Here is a 22,211-nt window from a genome sequence, read left to right on the forward strand (position 1 = left end):
CGTATTACTCCGACTAGAGCATTAACGAATGACAAAACAAAGAAGAGAGAAAATAACGCGTCTGAATCCATCATCAGTATTCTTATCTAGAAATAGAGAATGGGAGAGGGAGAGAGAGAGAAAGAGAGAAAGTGATACAGAGAGAATGAGAGAGAGAGAGAGCGAAAGTAGAAGATGTTGCTTTTTCAATGGTCCACGTCGACAAACCTGCGCACAATGAAATTTGCTATAATTTCAATAACTTTCGGTTTTCCACTATTGGCAAGATACTTTCCATTAACCTTTTACAATTTTTTCAAGTATCCTTTCTCGTCTCTTTTGACGATAAGACTTTTTGAAAATGTGTTCACGCGTGACTGTTTAAATCTAAAAGAAAAAAAGAAATCGTTAACAAAGACATAACGATGAAAGTTGCTATTCGAGTAAGTAAAAGGTTAAAGCAGGGAAGAGGACAGAGTGAAAGTGAAATGGATATTAGTTGCGACGATCAATTTTTCGAATTTCTAATTTCCAATTTGTCATTTCTGATTTCCAATTTCTAAACTTTTAATTTCGAATTTCGAACTTTTTCATTTCTACTCGGATCTACTCAACTCCTGAGCGGTGGGGGTAAAGCGGCGCTCTTTAAATCAGTTTACTGATTGCAGATTGTTGAAACCGAAACGAAACGAGATAATCGGGAGTACTTGTAAAAAGTTCATACCCGGATAACTCGTTCCTTATAGCGACTTCCTAGGATGTGATAATTACTTCCAACGTAAGTAGTTGCGCAGATCAAGATTACTGCTTTCTTCTATTTCATTGGTCTCTTTCGTTTTGTTTTCGTTTCTTTTACTTACAGCTTACTCGAAACCCTTAACGGTCCGCACACACGAATATCCATACACACACACGCTCACACGAATCCACCACGCTCCGGTCGTGTTCGTTGTGTTCGTCGCGTCCGTCACACTCGAATACGCAACGATCGAAATGCTTTCGATTTGCTTCCTCGATAAAGCAGGGCCAGCGGCCGATCCGATAACGGATCATTCCTAATTTCTGTCCACGGTGGTAAACGCTAACGCCTTGGACACGACGTTCTTCCAGTGTTCCGATATCGTCGAGGATTTTTCGTGCGGTGGATGGCCGCTGGTGGCGCTTTCAGCCTCAGTAAAGTAAGATTCTCGATGAAATGGGGTACCTTGAGCACCCCACAGAATTTAAAAAAATTTTTATGATTTGATTCTGAAAAATGAATGTATAACATGTGTATTTGTGTATATTTTGTAACTTGTAGGACACGTTCTGAAGTTTTTTTGTCCGGAACAGATTGTTTCGGTAGTTTCGCGCCAATATAACTGTCTCAGGGCACAGGCAGCGCCACCAGTGGCCATTCATCGCACGAAAAATCTTCGACGATATCGGAACATTGCGTTCTTCTTGTCCATTCTTTTGTTTTATCGCTTTGCGTCTCGGTGCAATCGAAGCAATATGTTTCCTCGTCAAATTATTTATTCGCCGAGTAGCAAATTTTAACAAGAATTTTATCAATCAATTGGAAACGCGTTATCGTACGATAAATTGTGCCTAGCTCGGTTGTAATAGGCACGCTTTATCGCCTAGTGGTGTCTATTCGCGTCCGTTACGGCAGGCATGCACAACTGGACGATTTGGGAGCCGGCGGGGACACGTAGGGTGGGGATAACTGCAACAGGAGCCGCTTACGAGTCACCCTTGGAGCTACGAGTTGTGCATGCCTGCGTTACGGTTAATAAATTGTACAATCCGTAGAAAGTAAGATGGCGTTTTCGCATTTGAATATTTTCAATCTGTACATGTATATTTATTGTCGCTGTAAAATTGTAATTGTACATCGTTTCGGGTGTAACACGCGCGTCGATAGCGTGAACATCTAAAATCATGTTTGAAACTTGTTTCTCTCGTTTGATCGGCTAACTGCTTGTATTCTGCTTTGTAAATTCTGTTACGCAAACAACGTATTTGTTGCAATTCAAGTTTTTCCACCAAGTTCCTAGATTTCTAGGAATGTTGGTATCGATTGCGAAGGGTGGGGGATGTTGAGGATTGAACGAACGCGTCCACTGATTTAGCGATTTACCGATTCTCGCCTTGGCCTAAATTATGTCTGTTACGTATGATTTGCGCTTTCCCTTGAGAACGATCGGCAGCGAAATGCGTGGCAACGTATACGACAACAATCGTCGACGAATCGCACCGATCGCGATCACCAGATTCGTTCACGGAAAAGTGAGCTTTTCCGCTTCTGTGCATGCACGATCATGGATAATTATGCATGTTACACATGTACGCCCGAATGTTCACGATACAGTAAAGCCCTGTTAATCGCAAGTAAACGGAAGAGTTCCCTCGCCGGGAAAAGTGTGAATCCCAGCAATTAGAGGACATACCTATAATTACAATTGATGGATGCGTTAAGGCAACGGTTCAACTTTTAAGCGACTGAACGCTTAAACGGTGGTGCACATTCGATATTCGATATTCAATATTCGCTATTCGATATTCGATATTCGATATTCGCGATATTCGGCAAAACACGCTGTTGGAAACATTCGTCGCGAACTGTCGCTCCTCTTCGATTTTCTCGAGTTGCGCGCCGTATCGAAAAGATCTCTCGACATTTTCTAGAATTTTTACCGCGTCGGTGTTTGGTGTTAATCGCTTCGCGTCAACGATACGATTACCGCGACGAACATTTCCAACAGCGGAAGGAGCAGACTCGTTGAGACTCGAGGGGCTGTTGGGTCGTCACCGCACAATTTAAAAAAAAAATCGACCGATTTCGATTAGTCGATCGGGTCACTAGATACGTATCTAATCAACACTGTCAATTTTCGGTAATGTGCGACGTTCTAACAGCTAAAGGTGGGATCTCCTTTGCGCGTCTGGACGCAGCGTTTTGTTATTCATACTCTATTCGTCGTAGCTCCCTGCTGGATGGGTCTCTGGACGCACAAGTTTGCGTTCCTATGATGCGATTCGGTATGTCTTTCCTTGTTTTTCACTTACGAAGGAAAACGGAAGAGCACCCATTACAATTACTTGTAATTGCATTAAAATTACTTGGAAATTGCAGAAATAAAATTACTATTACATGTCATTGTAATTGGTAATTACATTACTTTGGCTCAACCAGTAATTGTGAAAGGAGTAATTGCAATTACTTAACACGATTACGGTAATTGTAATTGAGTCTAACAACTACTTCAGTGTAATTGTTCTTTTAAACCACTAATTTTTATGTTCTGGAACATTTAATCGTTTTCTTATTGTAATTATAGTCCACTTTGCACATGTAATTGAAGATGTAATTAAATACTCATGTAATTAATTACTGCCCAACTATGCCCGCGAGACTAGAGAGCGTGTGCCAGCCAGTGTTCCGATATGGTGCATCTTTTCTCGCGCATGCGCGGCGATTTCAGCCTCAGTAAAGTTAGATTCTCGATAAAATTCAAGGTAACTTGAGCACCCCACAGAATTTTAAAAAATTGATATGATTTGATTCTGAATAGTGAATGTATAACATGTGTATTTCTGTATGTTTTGTAACTCGTAGAACATGTCCTGGAGTTTTTTTGTCCGGAACAGATTGTTTCGGTACTTCCGCGCCAATATAACTGTCTCAAGGCGCAGGACGCAGGGCTCCACTACCTCGTCATCATAGATACGTTACTGCTTTTTCCGCGCAGCGCCCCTAGCGGCCATCCATTGTACGAAAAATGCTGCACGATATCGATATGACAAATATGACGAATGGAGTATAAAAGGCGCTGGGTAACAAAACGCTGCGTTGAGACGCGCTTAGGAGATCCCACCATTACAGCTTCGAATCTTTTCAAATGTCGCTACTATCCCTACTGCCTGATATCGTTTCGATTTTCGATTTCCGATTTACGATTCTCGACTGGATTAAGTGCAATTACCTTTCTTTCGTAGCTTCTGCGGCTCCTAACAAAAGTATTTAACGCGATCCATTGTATTCGATCGACGATATTTAATTTAGTTTTACAATTAATCGATAATGGATATATTGACGATTGGTTGCGTCCGACTCGGAGACGGTCGAGCTGCAATCTGGCGTACAGAGAACGCGTTTCCTGTAATAAGTCCTGCAACAGTATGTCATATTTAAAAAAAAAAAAAGAATGCAAAAATAGAAAACAAATTGCAACTTACTATTTCCCGATTGTATGTCGCGAACGCATTGCCTCAATCGATACGCACCGAATAACATCTAATATTCTCTTGGCGAACAGAGATGTGAAGAAATCGATCGTTGATTCACAGGATCGATCGTAGTAGACCAGCGCTCGGATTTACTTAGTCGCGACGCAATGTGATCTAAAAGTCAGTTCTAGCGCGAATAAATTAAAAATACCAACTAACGTAAATCTGTTAAAATTTATACTCTTGTATGATAGTTTGATATGTATACTACAATAACAAAAGCAAAATTAGTAAATCAAATCACCGTATTATTGTTGGCAAGACTATCAACATTCCAGTAACCACATTTTCTTTTTCTGCGTTAGTCAATTGCTACAAATTATAACTTCAAAATATCGAGTTCTTTCTTGAAGTGTGCATAAATTGTGTTGGTATCTTGTTATATATGATATTATCAGTATGGCTGTAACTGGAAATGGTAGGTTTACGTTTCCTTCACAAACTTTATGATATATTTTATGAACTGATACTTTTTAAGAAAAATTATTAGAATGTCGTAAGTTTTACAAAATTTGCACGCGTTGCGAAGTATTTAATTTGAAAGCTTAGTTCATCTCCATAAACGGCAAAGAGTAAACGCGATCCCCCGCAATCCCATAATTATCATTTTATTTTAATATTTTAGTAAACGTATCTACGATTACCCGCTTGGAGTTGTTCGAAGAATGGTTCAAATTGAAGAATTTGAAACGAAAGGATTGCGTTAGTGGATTACTAGAGGCTATTTTTACCGGAAGGAATGTGAGCGGACACAATATTGAAGGAATTTTAGAGAACTTTATCAAAAATATTGAGAAACGTTGGAAAATAGGCAATAATTATAAAGATAGATTTCTGTCAAAAAATAAGACTTTGTTAGAATCGACCATAGTATTCCCCTTTAATGAGATTGACATTCACGAACTTGAAACCGCAAGAGTTGGAAGGCCATTAAAAAATTTTAATGAATGTAGTATTAGATTAATAATTATTATATTAATAAACAAGTAGTCAGTATTGTAAATTATGTTTTATTTACTTTACTCAAATATTTAAAAGTAATTCTTACACAAAATGTCAATTGTTTCCTCGCACAATAATTAATTCGCACTAGGACTGACTTCTAGACCACTGATCACTGTGCGACGGCCGTGTTGAGGGGCGTAGCCTTCGAAGCTCGACCGTCGCGAGTAAGTAAATCCGAGCGCTGTAGTACACCATCGATAGATCCTTTGCGATCTTGTATCTCGGTACGGGGGACCGTGTGGTTCTCGACTCGACTTGTGGGAGTCCTATGTTTTTTACGAAATGCGCGTATACTCATAGAGAAGTGTCGGTATGCTAAAAACGATTCAACTGGACCGCATTTAGTCGAACCATTCCAGAACTGCACCGTCGCAGATAGTCTTTAATAGATGGCAAATAATTTCTTCTAGGATACAGCGTAGCTGAAACTTTCTTTAGAACTTATTGGCCATCCTACGGTACGGTCCCACGATAACGCTTAATCGACGTCGGTGTTTGCTGATCTCGTCGCTGACCATTTAGTCATTTTCAGTCGAAGCTAATTTCCCCACGGCAAACGACGAGCGGCACGCGGCGAGAACGTATGGTGTGCGATAAATATATCGTGTTAAATTGTTTGTCCCTGTCCACGGATTTTCTATTTTAAGAAACCACCGCGATACACCTACCGAACCGACAAAGATTCGTTTCAGGCTTCGCAAAGCTTCGCAAAGCTTCGGAAAGCTACCACGGTGTCCGAATCGGTCACGGGCATCAATTTATTATTTCGAATAAAAAAAGGCACAGTATTACAAACGCAATGTTATTTATTTTATGTGCGATATATTTTACAAACGATCCGGATCCGGATCCGGAAGAAATTTCATTCTATGTATTTCAAAACTGAATAAGAACGAGTCCCGAGTGAGATGGACAAACGGGAACTTTGTATACCATTATGTTGTATGTAATATATTTACGCTGCGCACGATTCGTCTATATCTATACTGTACGATCGTCAAATACGCATCGTTTAGGTCGATGATCGAGCCTCGATCGAGGAATATGTGTACGGTACTATCTCCGTAACCGTCGTATCGTCAGGTTCGTAGAGGCACTGATGGTACGTATGGCGCTTTTTTCGCGCATGCGCAATTTTCGTCAGGAACGTATCTACGTCCGAAGTTTGTGAGGAACTGTGGCGGCCTTGGCGCTGCCCTGCGGCAGGGGCCAAAAATTAGCGGGGCGGCCAAGGTACCCGATCTTCGTACTTTACTGAGGCCGTCTGAGGCTAGAATCGTCGCGCATGCGCGAAAAAAGCGCCTTACGTACCATCAACGAGTAGAGGTGCTACAGTTCTAGTAGAGTAGAATAGCGTTCGGGAAATTTTAATCGCTTATTATAGAAATAATTATGATCGCAATTATATCGCGTTTGGTGTCATTTTAATTAGAAAGACGTGACAAATACGATAGTAAAAATTTCATTAAAGAAAACCAATCAATTAGAAAAGTTGCAATTCTTTTGCTTCGCCTGCATTAGCGCGAGTCTCACCGATACTCGACCCCTCGCTGGCTCTGTCGTCGGGCGTGTTTAAAGGGTGAGCGCATACTAGAGGGTCTCGAGAAGGCAGGGGCCTTGGAGGAAGGGAGCAAGGAGTCCATGCGGCAACAAATCTCTAGCAGGTAGACGGAGAGCAAAGCTCCGCGGCCTTCTCGAGACCCTCTAGTATGCGTTCACCCTTTACCGCTTGACTGGTTCCAAGGGGGTGGGGATAAAATTTGGACAGTTACGGAGATAATATTGTAATTCGAACGCGTAGCAATTCGAAAGTCCCGTCGGTGTAACTCGATTCGTATAATGCCCAGATCTGATCCGAATATTTCGATATCTTGTTAATTGTTCGTTGTTGTTAATTCGGCGCTATTTAGCGAATTTACAGAACAAGCATAGACAAATTATTTGTTAGCGGTTTCTGATCGTTGTACACAAGATTTTTCAACGGTTAACGCGCACACTATGGACAACGATATGAATTTGTCATGAACATGTGGGAAATATTATAACATCGGGAGTAAATAAATTTTTATTCATTTTTAGCCCAATTTTCTTTCCCCTGTGTGCGAGATGTAACGAAAGCGAGAAAGAGAGAAAGAGAGAGTGACTCACATAATGATTAATAGTTGATTATATTGATCCTACGCCGCGCCCTGTAATTCTCATAGATTATAGACGATTCGATAGAACCCTATGCAAACTACAAATAAGGCTTCTTATGAGGGTGGTTTTTGTTTCTATTTTATTTCAACTCTGCGAAGAAACGTGATTTCGCTTTACAGACTCGACGATCTCATCAGAGAGCCAAACTCAAAGACAAAAGGGTCATTCCATGCCAAATCGATCACTTTTTGCAGGCACCATCGTCGATTTTGTTCTAAATGAAATATGTCGTAGTCCATGTGAAATTAGGGGGAGGGGGGTTTAAGTCATCATTTTGCCGGTTTCGAATTTTTTTAGAAATGGCAGACCTTCAAAGTTTTCAATTTTTGCCCATTTCGGCGAAAACGGGCCTCGCTTACGAATTTTTATCTCGGGAACTGTTTGTCCGATTGAGCTACATTCTTTTTTGTTTTATTCGGAAAGGATTGGGCTATTACAAAATAATTTTTTGAACCTCGAAAATCAACTTTATAATGTCAAAAAATTTAAACAAGTTCTTTTTTTACGTTTTTTTCGGTGAGAGGCCGGAGTGATTTAAATTTTGTAAAATATGGTTATATTCCTTGAAGTTTCCCCTTTGAAATGAGATCTTGGTGGCGTGGCATGGAATGACCCAAAAGCAAAGGATTCGTGGCCAAAAATCGAAAGAACATTTATCTAAGTTTGAAAAATTTGTTTAACGTACTTTATTTATAATGTAGTATGTCTTATTTTGCCGTTAATGGCTACACTTCAAATGTAATGCTGTCAGAGATATGCGAGTGCAAAGTTGAGGTTTCTGTAATATCGGCTTTTCCAGCCATATTTAAAACTTGCTGTGTGATTTGTTATCAGCTATGTGGGTTTCCCTACTATTGTTAATATTACGTGATTACGTTTTAAGTTAATATTTATCTTGATTTTATTGCTCTATTTTATTTATTACAGCTGTGGAAACTAAAAATACGAGACGCATCTAAATGCTTTGCTTCTTCAATGAAATAGTTGTCCATCAATCGGGACCAAACAGTAATTTTCTTTTTAAAAGAAGCTTTGAACTTACTGAACAACATTCTGTTTAGTTCGCCTGCGATAGAGTTGTGCAGAATTACAATTGAATTGCTCCAGAATTATAATTACAAAGTAATTGAATTACATTGTAATTTATAATTCACATCTTCATTCAATTAAATTACAATGTAATTCGTAATTGCAATGGAGTACAATTATAAAATACTTCGTAATTAAATTACGTAAAATAGTGTTACGTATTATGAACGAAGACGAGGAATAGAAACTACGCCGCACAGACACTAAACAAGTATATGAAAGAAAAACAAAAAAATATATCGCACTTCTTCAAAGTTGTGGGCTATAATTTGGAAAGCTGTATTTTAATTATATTCTATTGCAATTATACATTGTATTTCAATTATATTGTATTTCAGTTGCGACGTAATTGAATTACTATTAATTGAAATACAATGTAATTCAATTACGTAATAGAATTACAATGTAATTGAATTAGCACAACTTTGGCCTGCGACAATATGCGACTTTATGAATCATGTTCATTTTCATACGGACCCATACATAATCAGTATGAGGAAAATATGGCCCGACAAAGAAGAAAAGAATATCCTACAGATGTTTTTCAATTCCTCGATATACCGAATATCAATGAATGTTAGGTGTATTAGGTAATTAGCTATTAGATCTGTAATTATTGGTGGTGTGCGACATCCCGGGAAGTCCCGAAACCCGATGCTTAGGACGGGTTGGGAAGACGCGTATCGGATCGGGACGGGATTCCGAAAATGTTCGCTTTTCCCGAGAATATTCGGGATACCCGGAGGTGTTCGGGTTTCCCGTGAATCTTTGGGATTTCTGATACTGTACGAAATCTTCTAATATTGCTTTTTAGTAGAGGTGTGCGAAACCGATGTTCGGGATCGGGACGGTATCCTGAAACTTTCGGGATTCCTGAGAATGTTCGGGTTTCCCGGAAATCGTATTCCGTACGGCGTACGGTATCAGAAATCCCGAAAAAATTCACGGGAAACCCGAACACCCCGGAGAATCCCGAATATTCTCGGGAAACCCGAACATTTTCGGAAAATCCCGTCCCGACCTGATACGAATCTTCCCATCCCGTCCCAAGCATCGGGTTTCGAGAATTCCCGGATCTCGCACACTTCTATTTTTTAGTAAGAAATCCCGAAAATTTCACGATCCCGTCCCGATCCCGAAAATCGTTCCCGTTCCCATCCCGACCCGGTCTCGCACCCACTAGTAATTATTGTATAAATTGTTCTTCCTTATACAGGGTGGAGTAATAACTATGTCCACTTTGAATATTGCCGTTATTTGTAATAATGCGAAGAAATGTTATATTCAAAACTTACACGGTATAGAGAGGCGCATATTGTGACCCAAACATTTTCTGCGTGACTGGAGGCATTTCAGAGATTTCAAGAGATCACCTTAATTTTTACAAATGGAATGAGGTATTTCTTAATACATCAATCGATGCAGCTGGACATTCGTTATAAAAAAGTACTAAGTAACCTATGTATGACGAAAAGTTAGTAGTCCAGGAGAAATTTCAATTTAAATAACTCTAAAACACCATTACTGTCGTACTAAAACGTTACACAAGTAAGTAAACGCTAACGTCTTAGTATATAATATAATATATATGTAATATAAATAATATATTACTTCTCTATAAGTCGTATACAGGGACTACCCGTTAAGTTTTGTCACCATTTTTTAGGCATTTCCGGTAGTGCAATTAAAAAGTGTATTAGACAAAAGTTTATCAGTACTTGATGAGCTACGCGTGTTCGCATTTTCTTAAATCTGAAAAAATGCTTTTTACGTAAAATAAAGTAAAAAAAAGTAAAAAAGTAGAGTATTGTGATTATAAAGTCATACCATTGTCATTTACTTCAATAATTCATCATGGATTTCAAGATATGAATTTTGGCCACAAATTTGGCCGAATTCGCCACTGTAGGCCGGCTCAAACCGCGGCAGGCAGTTTTCGAAATGGAGTCTATCGGCCACAAAGCAGTGTTCCGATATGGTGCATCTTTTCTCGCGCATGCGCGGCCAAAACAGTAACGTATCTATATTAGGATGATGAGCCCTGATAGCAGAGCCCTGAGGCAGTTATATTAGCGGGAATGTGTACCAAAACAATCTGTTCCGAACAAAAAGACGTGTCCTACGAGTTACACGATATACACAAATACACATGTTAAACATTAATTTTTCAGAGTCAAATCATAATAATTTTTTAAAATTCTGTGGGGTGCGCGCGCGCGCGCGCTCAAGGTACCCTATTTTATCGAGAATCTAACTTTACTGAGGCTGAAATCGCCACGCATGCGCGAGAAAAGATACACCATATCGGAACACTGCCACAAAGTAGAAAAAGGTAATCTGCAAAGAGGGGTTCATTTTTACGGCAGTTTGACGCGGCGTTGCCGGTTCCACTGGGTTCCACACAATCGAGAATCTCGGCTGGACGGGGCCGAGTTGCTCCAAGTTCCAAGACCGGGGATACAATTCTACGGTGGTCGCCCCCGTCGATCGTCGCCTCGCCATGAACTACAAATGTGCACAGTCGATGAAATCGCGACGAGTGATTGGTCGCGTTGCGCGCGCGTTCAATCAAAACTACAAAACAAACGAGACATCGACTATCTACTTCTCGTGCAGTGCCGAACATATTCGAAATATGTTCCCGCACTGTTTCTCGCTCGCAAGCTGCCGGGAGACATTAAAGAAAATATGTTTCGTTTACAGAAAAGCACAGTTTGTCGGTTTAAACAATATTCATGGAAAAAGGAAGTCGGCCGGGCTATAAAAGTAACAAGCAGCACATGTTGCCTTATAAAAATGACAATTAATTTATTTAGACTTTGCGCGGTTCTTATTGCGATATGTGCTCTAATCAGTGGCGCACCCAGGATGTAATCTGGGGGGGAGGCCGAGTTGAACCCAGCCCTAGGTTTTGCGTGATGACCTTTTTTTTGAGCCAAAATATCTATCAACGGTACCCTGGGCTATTCCGTGATTTTAATTTTGGAAGCTGAACATTTTTTTCTTGATGGTGGACTTGGCCCCCTGGCTCCCCCTCTGGGCACGCCACTGGCTCTAATAAAGACATTTATGAAATCATTTTCATTATTTTAATCTTATGTTAGACCATATACACTCATAGATAGTATGCGTACAGGAAAGCCGAGAAGCAAAGATTAGTGAAAATGTGACGTCACAAGATAATTTCTAAGATAATTTCAAAATGGCTAATACGACAGATTGATATTGTAAATGTGATCCGATTTATATGTAAAAAACATTCTGTGACCTGTATGATATGCGAAAGTTGTTTATCTTCAGAATCAATAAATATTGATTGCTAAAATAATATTTAATACATAATACGATTACATATTACTTCGTACTTCATTGTACATAATACCTTAATAAAAACATATAGAATAAACATTTTTTTTGTATCTCAAATATACTTAATATATTGATTAGTTTATAATAAAATGCCAAATTCTTTGAAGTTTTCCTGTCCATCCTTCCCGTGTATTGTGATGCACAGCGCGCACGCTGACGCTCCCTTCTCCCCCCATAAGCCAAGCAATGAGCATAGCTATAGCTTATGCATCTTTGGAAAATGTGACGTCACAAATTCAGTTCATTCTTTCTTCGAGGAAAATTATCTGTGCTGCGTCTATAGGTTTATATGGTGTAAGATTTCAATAAATATGATGATAGAGGTTTAGTGTTAATGTCGCGGAACCGGGGTACCTAGACATACAAAGATGGATACAAAGTTGCGAGTTTATTACGCCCTCTCGAGGTAGCGGTGGCGGCCGTGCTCCCGTGCGGCATAGCGAGTTGCAAGTTGCGAGTAACCATAGGCGAAGGACTCTGTTTATGGGGGTTCGCTGGTGAGGAAGGAGAGGGAGAAAGAAAGGGAGTTAGAGAGAGAGAGAGAGAAAAAGAAAGAGAGAGACGAGAACGTCCGCGGATCGGAGATCGCGGACCGGGCAGGGGTGGCGGACCAATTAAATATGGCGACGGCAGTGGGGTGTGGCGCTGGCGCATGCGCAGGGATCATCTCGAGCTGGGGGGACAAGAGTAGGATCCGCCGCGGCCGCCCGCCGGACAGAAGACAGAAGACAGAACGGGGCAGTAACGAGAAAGAACCGACCGGCGAGCAGAGGGATCGACGAGTGGACGCGTGGACGAGTGGTCGAGTGGACGAGTGGACGAATAACCGAGTACCCGGCGTCGTACGTTTGTGTGGTGCGCGTTCTCTCTCTCTCTCTCTGTTTATCTCTAATCTCGTCGAAGGCGATTTCGAACGGTGTCGATTGAGAATCGGGACAGATAGACTGGATAGACGTTCGTTCGTTCGCTCTCTCTTTCTCTGTCTGTTCGCTCGTACGCCGACGACCGAGCGTTCTGTTATTCTCGACGAGTACCGGTCGAAGACTGTGCGAAAACTAAGTCAACATGACGATGGCAACGGAAACGGAGAATACCGGTCCGGAGAGCAAGGAGATTAAGGACGTGAAGGAGATGAAGGAGGCACTGAAGGACGAATCGCCGCCGGACAACAAGCAAGAAGAAAAGGATGCGGCCAAGAAAGAAGAAACTGGGAAAAAGGAGGAGGCCGCCGATCAAGCGGCCACCGCTGCATCGCCGGCGCCGACCAAGGCTATCAGCGTACACAAAACCAACTTCGAGAAGGACGTTGTTTATCTGTATCAGTTTCCTCGAACACCGGTTCTGCCCTCCATCTCGCCGTATTGTCTCAAGGTGGAGACGTGGTTACGGCTCAACGGCATCAAATACGAGGTACGTTTTCCCCGTTTCCTCGAAAACCGTTTCGTCGACGGCGACGATCGTGCGCGGACATCGACTCGAATTTTCAAACTCGCGCTCGCGTTAACGGGGTGATCGATGACGGGTACAATGCTCCCGAGATTCTACCCTGTAGCGTCGCCGGGCGCGTTTCTTTCGACCAACCGCGAACGCGTCTCTTCGACGTTATCGCGTCGCGTTTACGAGTTCTCCGCGCGAATCGATGACGGTCGCTCCGTCGCGTCGCCTCTCTATTTCTTTATCTCTATTCGCATCGATACTTTCGACCCCGCGGTACACCTACACGAACAAACCTACCACAGGAGGTGGATCCTTCGCCGATTATTTCAAAATGGCGACCCTTGTCAACCTTTGCGTACCCTGCACTGATATTTAAACGCTCTTTTCTACGAAGTTTCCGTATATCCCTCGATACCGTCGATCGTATCGGTTTCGATCGCGAGATCGATTTCTTCGCGACGGAGTATGTATCGATACATAGTTTGTTTTTGCGCGACGTACGATCCGTAGTGCACTATTTCTCGGTGAAGCGCGTTCATTTTTACGCGTTGAAGGCTTATCGGAATGCTTTGCGTTCATGTTTTTCTACGCGTCCGAGAACGTAGCGTATCGTGGACCTCTTGTTAGTATTATCGCGTCTTCGAGTGATCGGCGAATATGCTCGGTGACCTGTGACGAGTTTCGAGCCGCAATATTTATAGAAATGCAGTGTTTACATCCGGGCCCGCGAACGAACCGGTATCCTGCGGGTCAAACATTCAGCGTAGAATTACACGGAACGTTACGAAATGGTCGAGCATACGAAATTCGCGATACCATTCGACTCGTCAGGTCAAATTTGATGGGCCCATTGTTTCCGAAATCGATTCGACGCGATCTACACGTAAGTCCGTGAACATTTCGTGTCGATTTCACTCGATTTTCCATCGTAAAATTCCATGTGTCTCGAAAACCGACTGCCTCGAAAGGCCAGCACGGCGCATGGAGCACGCCGAGCAATCGAAAACCATGGAAATACATTTTCTCGCGAAAGTGGTGGAAGGCCCGCAGGCGGCACGCATTCCGAGGGACTTTTAAAACGGGTTTCAGCGGTGTGTCGCGTGGGGACCGAGCAAGGGTAGCCCGTTGGAAGGCTTCCAAGTTGAAATGCCCTCGTAAGCCTTGATCCTGCGCGTGCTCCCTTTTCGGGGAGGGGGCGAGGGAAGGACGTGTCGACTAGCGCGTCGCGTCGCGTCGCTTCGTTCTGCTTCTCCTCGTACAGCGTGCATATGGCGTATACTCGTCGAAGAACCCCTGTGGGTTGTGGGCGCTTTCGGCGCACACCGCTTCACGGGATTGACGGGATTCGCGCGCCAACCCGGAGTCGCCATTCTATGCGATTCCTAATTCCAACGAGTGCGACGCGGTTCGATAAACGTCGCTTCTAGAGCTAGTACATTTACCCGGCTACTCGAGTACCCATTAGATACCCGGATGGAGCAAAACTACCTGGCTATCTCGCGAGATAGCTGAGCACCCGGATATCTTGTAAGACAGCCGTGTCCTCGGGTAGCCGCGTATCTCGTGAGGTCTCACAACTGGTTAGAAGAGCCATTATTATCTGAGCCATCCCGCTGTATGCTTTACTCGAGTATTCGGTTAGTTAGAATTTTTGTATGAAATAATTAATTACTTAAAATTAGCATTTCGAGTCGGAGGAAGCTTGGCAATCACAGTACATATTTCTCTCCATAGAAAATGCATGGAATAATTGACATTTTAACTATTCGCCCTGGAAATACACCAATTGCTTCGCAAACATTAACCCTCATCCGTCCCTCCGTGTCAATTTGACATTCACAGTTTTCCCGAAATAAGTTATGCTGTTCTTTTATTTGTAGGTAAATTTGTCCGAAACATCGCTACTTTTATTTTTTTAATGCGGAACACATAACCGAGAAACCTAAGATGGAAATGTTCACTTATCAATATGAATAAAAAAAAACATCGAAAAATAACTCTGTTTACCTTGTTATTTTATCGATTGTTTGTCACTGTGTCAATTCGACACCGAGGAACCGATTCAGTTCGTGAAATGAGGGTTAAGAAAATCTGCTATCTCTCGATTATTTCATGTAATAATAAGAAACACTGTACTGGTGATTCTATACATTTATTGAGTTGGTCGAATTTAAAACGATAAAGAAGTTAAGAGAACCTAAGAACGTTGATGTATTATTTTAAATTTATTCAAATTTATTTAGATCGTTGAAGAAAATGAGTATTTTGCATAAAGATCCGCAGTCTTTTCGTGAGATTCCCGGGCAATGCACCTAGCGGTTAGAAGCGCCTCTAGTTGCTTCGGTGTTATTCGATAATTTGTCATTTTGCAATGTTGGATCGTTGTCGGAAATGCCTTCGGTCGGCATCGAAACCGGAATCGTCGACTACACCTAATCGTTGAGAAACTGTTGGCGTCGTTCGTGCCGTAAGAAATATTCAAATGGCGTGTTTAGTTCGTTGCACCGTTTGTCGGTTGTTCGAACAGTCGCGTGGTCATGCCTGGAACATATGTATGTATGTGTGCTGGCTGCGCCCGCTCCGGGAAACAATGCGAACTCGACGAATCGATCGATATCTCGGCTGAAACGAACCAGCCCGTACGGCACCTCGATCGTTTTTTATCCCGGCGACGCGACGCGCGACGCCTCGTTGTATTTTTACAGTTTTACGTTTTTAGCGGTTCCGATTCGCGCACTTGCGCGAGGAGATACATGAGATATTTTCTCGCTTGTTTTGAAGAATCGAGAGAGCTTGTGGGTCACCCTATCTCTCGGCCAGCCTCGTCCCGAGACTGTTTACGAGCGTTTTCTCATCGATTTATTTATATTCGCGCAATACAACGATATTACCGTTTCGCGTGAACCGCAGTACGACGACGAAAAAGGTGTTTCGTTCGTTTAGAGCAGGGGTGGCCAACCTTTTACATGCCGCGAGTCAATTTCTTTCGCATACGAGTTCAGATGCGTCATACAACTCTAGCAGTTTTTCTACGTTTTTACGTTGATTTTTGGGGGTGGAAAACAGGGATAGGGGTAGGATGCTTCGTTTAGGGGAGGAATAGAGACAGCTCGATCACGCAACTAAATTAATTAACACATTACCGACCGGTGATTATTGCATAATTTTGAAGAATCTATGGTACATGGCTAAACACTTTTTAATGGAACCTTCAATAGCAACAGCAATTTTCATTATGAACTAACAAGTCACTCTCAATGACGTCATCTAATAGTTTCATTTAAGATTGCAATATAAAAGAAAATTTCTATGCTTTATTTTGGTACAGCACAATCGTATTGAAAATCCTATTAATAGGCTTCCGGTAGGTGGTGAAGGAAGTGTTAATTTACGCCAGTTCACAAGACACGCATTTACTGTTGGACGAGAGGGCGATCGCAGTCGTCAATCCCACAATTCACATCCTACAACTGTGAACTGTCGAAAAATTGCGATGAACTTACAGTAAGGAGCATAACTGATTCCACACACTTTAAATCGGAATAACTTTTTTATGAATGGACCAAACGACTTCAATTTCTCTGTAAGGCTAGAAGAATTAGTGTAGTCATGTAAAAAATATGTTGAAAAAATGCATTTGGACGGAATTGTGAAAAACAATACTAAAACTTTAATTTTATAACTTTTTTAGCTGGGTTAATAACGAAAATTCAAAAGATGTGTCTGGTAAACTGGTACATAAACGCTCTGAAAATTTCATTGAAATTAGTTAATTGGTTTGCGAATTATAAACGATCAAAAGTGGTAAAAATTGCAATTCTTCAAGATCTTCCTCCTTTTTACCACTTTAAACCTCGTAATTTATACCAGTTGACAAAACACATTTCTTAAATTTTCGTTATTGGGCCAATTAAAAAACTGTAAAAATCAATTTTTAGTATTGTTTTCGCAATTCCCCCCCCCCCCGACCAAATGCATTTTTTCAACTTATTTATCAGACGTCGTCATTTACTAAACTAGTGCTTCTAGCCTTACAGAGAAATTGAAGTCGTTTGGTCCATTCATATAAAAGTTATTCTGATTTAAAGTGTGTAGAATCAGTTATGCTCCTTTCTGTATGAGTAAGAAGGCTGTATGAACTGAGATCACTCACAGGTGTTGAAAATGTGAAGATGGATTCAGTTATGGCACCTAATTCGAAAAAATAAGTAGGCGCAAATGTACAATGCGCCACTTATAATCATTCAGTGCACTCCGTTTGGCGAATGAGTCACAGGTTGGCCACCCCTGGTTTAGAGCAAGAAAAACTGTTCATAGAAATGTTCGAAAGAATGTTGCGTGTAGCCCAAGAGAATTTCGACAAGAAGCTTTCCCTCTTCGGTAGGAAAAACCCAAGCCCTCGAGGACTGCGATAAACGAATGAATAGAGATAGCAGGTAGGCTGAGCCAAAGATGTCCTTGGGGCTAGAATTTACCCGAACAGGCAGGTAGTCTTTCCAAGACTCTTGCAGCGTACCTCAAATTGGATTGAATCGTATCCAAGCGAAGGTGGCCAAGGGCCGTTCGTTGACACCGGTTGATTCGCAACCAGCGAACGACCCCTTCGCGCGGAAAGCCATAAAACACTTCTCCCAGGTAGTAGCGAGCATAGGGTCGATGATAGACCAGATTAGTTTGGCCGAACACGATGAACAAGCCTTGGTCACACGGCTTGCATCGCTCCGGACGAGAGCATCTCGTTGGATATCGGAAATTACACTTTTTAAAGATTGGTCCAAAGGATTTGAATTTTTTCAAGATGTTAGACCGGCTAGTTCGCTAGAGAATAAGTAAACAAAAATTTATTAAGATTGCAATTGGTACAAATCATACAAAATTTAATAAATGATGTTTTGTCAAATTTTTTATCTGAGCCTGATACGATTATTTAAAAAATGCGTTTTATAGATTTCGGTAACTTATACACATACTGAAAATTTAATCGAAAAAAAAACGTTGAAAGATGATCACGTAAGGGCGAAATGCCCTGGCAAGGCTGAAAATCTGCGACTTTCACCCTCAAGCTCTCATCTTTAAACGTATGTAGCTCATTTCAACGTTGACCATATAAGTTATCGAAATCTATAAAACGCATTTTTTGAATTATCCTTACAGGCTCAGATAAAAAAGTTGACAAAACATCATTTTTTAAATTTTGTATGATTTGTACCAATTGCAATCTTAATAAATTTTTGTTTACTTATTCTCTAGTGATCGAGTCGCTCTAACATCTTTAAAAAATCCAAGTCCTTTCGACCAATTTTTAAAAAGTTATGCGATTTTTAAGAGTGACCACTTAATATTGACGATGACTGTAAGATTAACATGTAAAAGAAATCCTAAAATACTGAATCCTGAGGCAGTAGAGTTATTAATTAACTAATGCAATCGATCATCATAGATCATCACGAAAGACAAATTATGGTATGTTTAATTTTATTAGCTTACTTTTTTATTTGTAATATTGACTGAATATAATGTTAGTACTATTTTAGTCGCAATATGTATGTAGGATGGGTTATCAGGAAGAAATAATTGGGAGTACAAGGATCACGAAACTTTATAAAAAAAACGAGTTTATTGAGAAATTACGATACGCGTCCGTCGACGACTCGTCAAAGACTGCCGTTTCGGCCGCGTCTCTCGTTCAATTCCTTTTCGCGTTTTCGGCTTTTTCGATCGTCGTTTATTAGTTCTTCATTTTTCGTTTCGCTCGTCGCTTTTGTCATCATGCACACACATGCATGCACACACGCTGCGATCAAGCATCGATGGATCGCTGTGCGCTGTTTTTATTTCCACATGTATTTAAAATATTTCTTTATTTTTTACACAGGAAAGCATTCTTTTATGTGTTAAAGATTAAGACCAACACTAAAAATGATTGTTCACAACAAGTAAAGAAAGTCAGAATTACTATTTTTCAAATATTTTCGGTGAAAGTTTAATTGCGATATCTCTAATAGTTCAAAAGTTATAACTAGACTGCGGATTTTATGCATTTATGACAAAAATGGGTACGTACAATTTAAAACAGTGGAGATATTAAAAAGATGCAAGACCACCCACCAGTGTATTAGTTTCGCCTTAACGAAACAATCAAAAGAAGAATGAAATTTTTATTTGGCTCCTGTGTCTTGCAATCAATGTAAACATTTTTTATTTTGCATAAAGATCCGCAGTCTAAAATGACGCAAACTTCTTTGATCCGGACCACTGTGCGCCCTAGTGAAAGGATCAAAATCCCAAAGCTGTACAATGATGCCTTCAGGTTGTTCATTCGAGCCCAGAGATGCATTAATATTTAGATTCTGATAAAAATGTCGATATCTTCCCTAAATTTCCATCTTCGGGCTCAATGCGCAACCTAAAAGCATCATCGCGGACAGCTTTGGGATTTTGATCGTGCCATTAGAACATCGAACCACAACTTTTCCCGTGTGGAGCGTTTTTGATTTCGCAAAAAAAACATTTTCTCCATTAATCTAGAATCCGATGACAGATCTCGTCGTCGGCATGGCCGAATGTTGGAAATTTCAAACGAAGGGACGTCACGAGTAGACCACTGACCACGTGCATCTCGGCAACGGCAACGCGATCCTTTCCCTTCCAGGAAACGCCCGAGCACTCGAGAGTGAGAGCTGAGGCAAACGAATAAACAGAAATAGACGGCTAGAATTTGCCCGATCGGGCACTTTTTCGGAGACTCTTGCAGTGTTAGCGTTGCCGCTTCTCGGAGTACAGGGGAACATTTCCTGTTATTTTCGCTATTGTCCCTGGTTCTCGCAAAATCCTGGTACAATTTTTATTTTCGTCACGTCGAGACCGTTTCTTTGCGACGAGTCTGGAAACGTCTTTTCTAAACACTAGCTACGTGCAAACGCATATGTTTGATCGGAATGGGACGAGAGGAATTTCCGTGGCACACAGCGGTCGCCGCCTCGCCACTTTTGAAACGCTTTCGGAAAACGCTCGAGCCACCGTGCTCTTTCATCTGGTCTCTTGTTTGGCGTGGGGTCTCTTCCCACGACATCTGTTGAACATATCCTCTCGTTCTCGCTTTGCCACCACCACCCTCGCCCCTCTTCCCCTACCTCCTCCGAAAAGGGAACCAGATAGCGTTGGTAGACCGTCCTGAAACAGATTTTCAACGGTACGATATTTTCTCGATGACGATTATGGCGTTCAGCTGTCGCGATAACGATCTCACCCGAAAAGAATGCGCCTTCCAACCACTGGCGACCGTTCGTGCGTCAACTCCAATGCATATCGTTTATCATTTATCGTTTGTCGTTGTGTGTCTACCTCTCTTGATTTCACTTTCGTCCCGATCTCTTTGAAATTCGGGGCGTGGCCTCGTTTCGGCTATTTTTGGGCACCCCACGACACAATTGCACTTTATGTAATTCGTCGGTCGTGATTGTCGAGCGTTACCGACGCCTCCGCTTCCGGTACTTCTGCTGCTTCAGGATTCTCCGCTCGCGACCGTGGGCACGTCCAGCGCATCGGCGCGATTACCGAAATCATTGTCGTTTGGGAAATCTATGTATAATAAAGCGATTAGCTTGTTCATCGTCGTCTCTAGTTACGTCTGCAGTAAACCACAGTAATATTCGGACAGTTTTAAACGGACGGTAACTTTTTTAATATCGGATTATACGACTCCGATATTATTTGAGAAGTTAGAGTAATTAACCCTTAGCACTCGAAGCAATTTTAATTCGAAAATCAAAATCATTTCTTTCAACCCAGAACATTTTTATTCTATGTAATCTTTTTTACATTGTGCACATGAAATTTAACCAGTTTTCTCATGTAACAGTTGAGCTTTTCACAATTTATAGAAAACAGACGAATTTAATAATATTGAAACTGTTTTGAATAATGGTGTCGCCATTTTTATTGGCGCTTTACAGTAGCCATTCGAGTGCAAAGAGTTAATTTACTGTATGATGTGAAAAGAAATTTTGGAAAAATTGAAAATGATCGAAATTACAGAGAAAATAATAAACGGGCCAATTTTGAAAATTTAGAAAATACGTTTTGTTGATCTGTGTCAATTATACATATATATTCGAAAAATTTCATCAAAATCGGTCGACAATAAGCTACAGAAAATTTACTTTAGAAAAAATGCTTAGTTATATGTATTATACAGGGTGTCCCACGCAACTGGAGCAGGCAGTACCTCCTAAACGGTTGGGAATAGAAGAAGATGTTACAAGTAAAACTTGAATGGTATCAGACGGTGCATAATATGCAACTAATTGTATGCACTTTTGTCCATCAGTGCATCAGAAAAATGCAACTGCACTTTTTTTTAAAATGGAATGCCCTATTTTTTATCCCATAGGTAGATAGAGTATCGAATTCTGAGTAAAAATGTATTGACCTCCATATGTCCTAAATCTAACAGTTAACGAGATATTATCGAAACAATTTTCTTTCTTCTTTGGATAATATCTCGTTAACTGTTATGTTTATGATATATGAGGTTCGACACTTTTGTACTCAGAATTTGATACTCTATCGATCTATGGTATACAAAATAGGACATTCCATTTAAATAAAAAGTGCAGTTGCATTTTTCTGATGCACCGATGCACAAAAGTGCATACAATTAGTTGCATATTATGCACCGTCTGATACCATTCAACTTTAACTTATTACATCTTCTTCTATTCCCAACCGTTTAGGAGGTACAGCCTGTTCCAGTTGCGTGGGACACCCTGTATAATGAGTTCTTAGAATAATTAGTTTCACGTTGAATTTCAGAATTTTGTCTTTAGAATGTTACCCTCGGTTACACAATTATCTGAAAT

At 41.1% G+C, this 22,211-nt stretch overlaps 2 protein-coding genes across 8 annotated transcripts in view; both read left to right on the plus strand.

Moving 5' to 3' along the window:
* Positions 1 to 13,035, plus strand: part of Evi5 (ecotropic viral integration site 5) — a 38,478-nt gene extending 25,443 nt beyond the window's left edge. For 4 of the 6 annotated variants that reach the window (XM_076422375.1, XM_076422352.1, XM_076422368.1 and 1 more), the window contains one exon: positions 648 to 7,330. In XM_076422375.1, the coding sequence (XP_076278490.1) occupies positions 648 to 692 (45 nt within the window). In that variant the 3' untranslated portion in view covers positions 693 to 7,330. Of the gene's footprint in view, positions 1 to 647; positions 7,331 to 10,910 lie in introns of those variants that run through there. The other 2 variants (XR_013008855.1, XR_013008853.1) reach the window with 2 other exon arrangements.
* The window catches only part of Fax (failed axon connections), a 49,801-nt gene continuing 40,568 nt past the window's right edge, over positions 12,979 to 22,211 (plus strand). For both annotated transcript variants that reach the window (XM_076422659.1, XM_076422669.1), the window contains exon 1: positions 12,979 to 13,323. In XM_076422659.1, the coding sequence (XP_076278774.1) occupies positions 12,979 to 13,323 (345 nt within the window). The remainder of the gene's footprint in view (positions 13,324 to 22,211) is intronic.

Source organism: Lasioglossum baleicum, chromosome 1, assembly GCF_051020765.1.
Source record: "Lasioglossum baleicum chromosome 1, iyLasBale1, whole genome shotgun sequence".
NCBI classification, from domain to species: Eukaryota; Metazoa; Arthropoda; class Insecta; order Hymenoptera; family Halictidae; genus Lasioglossum; species Lasioglossum baleicum.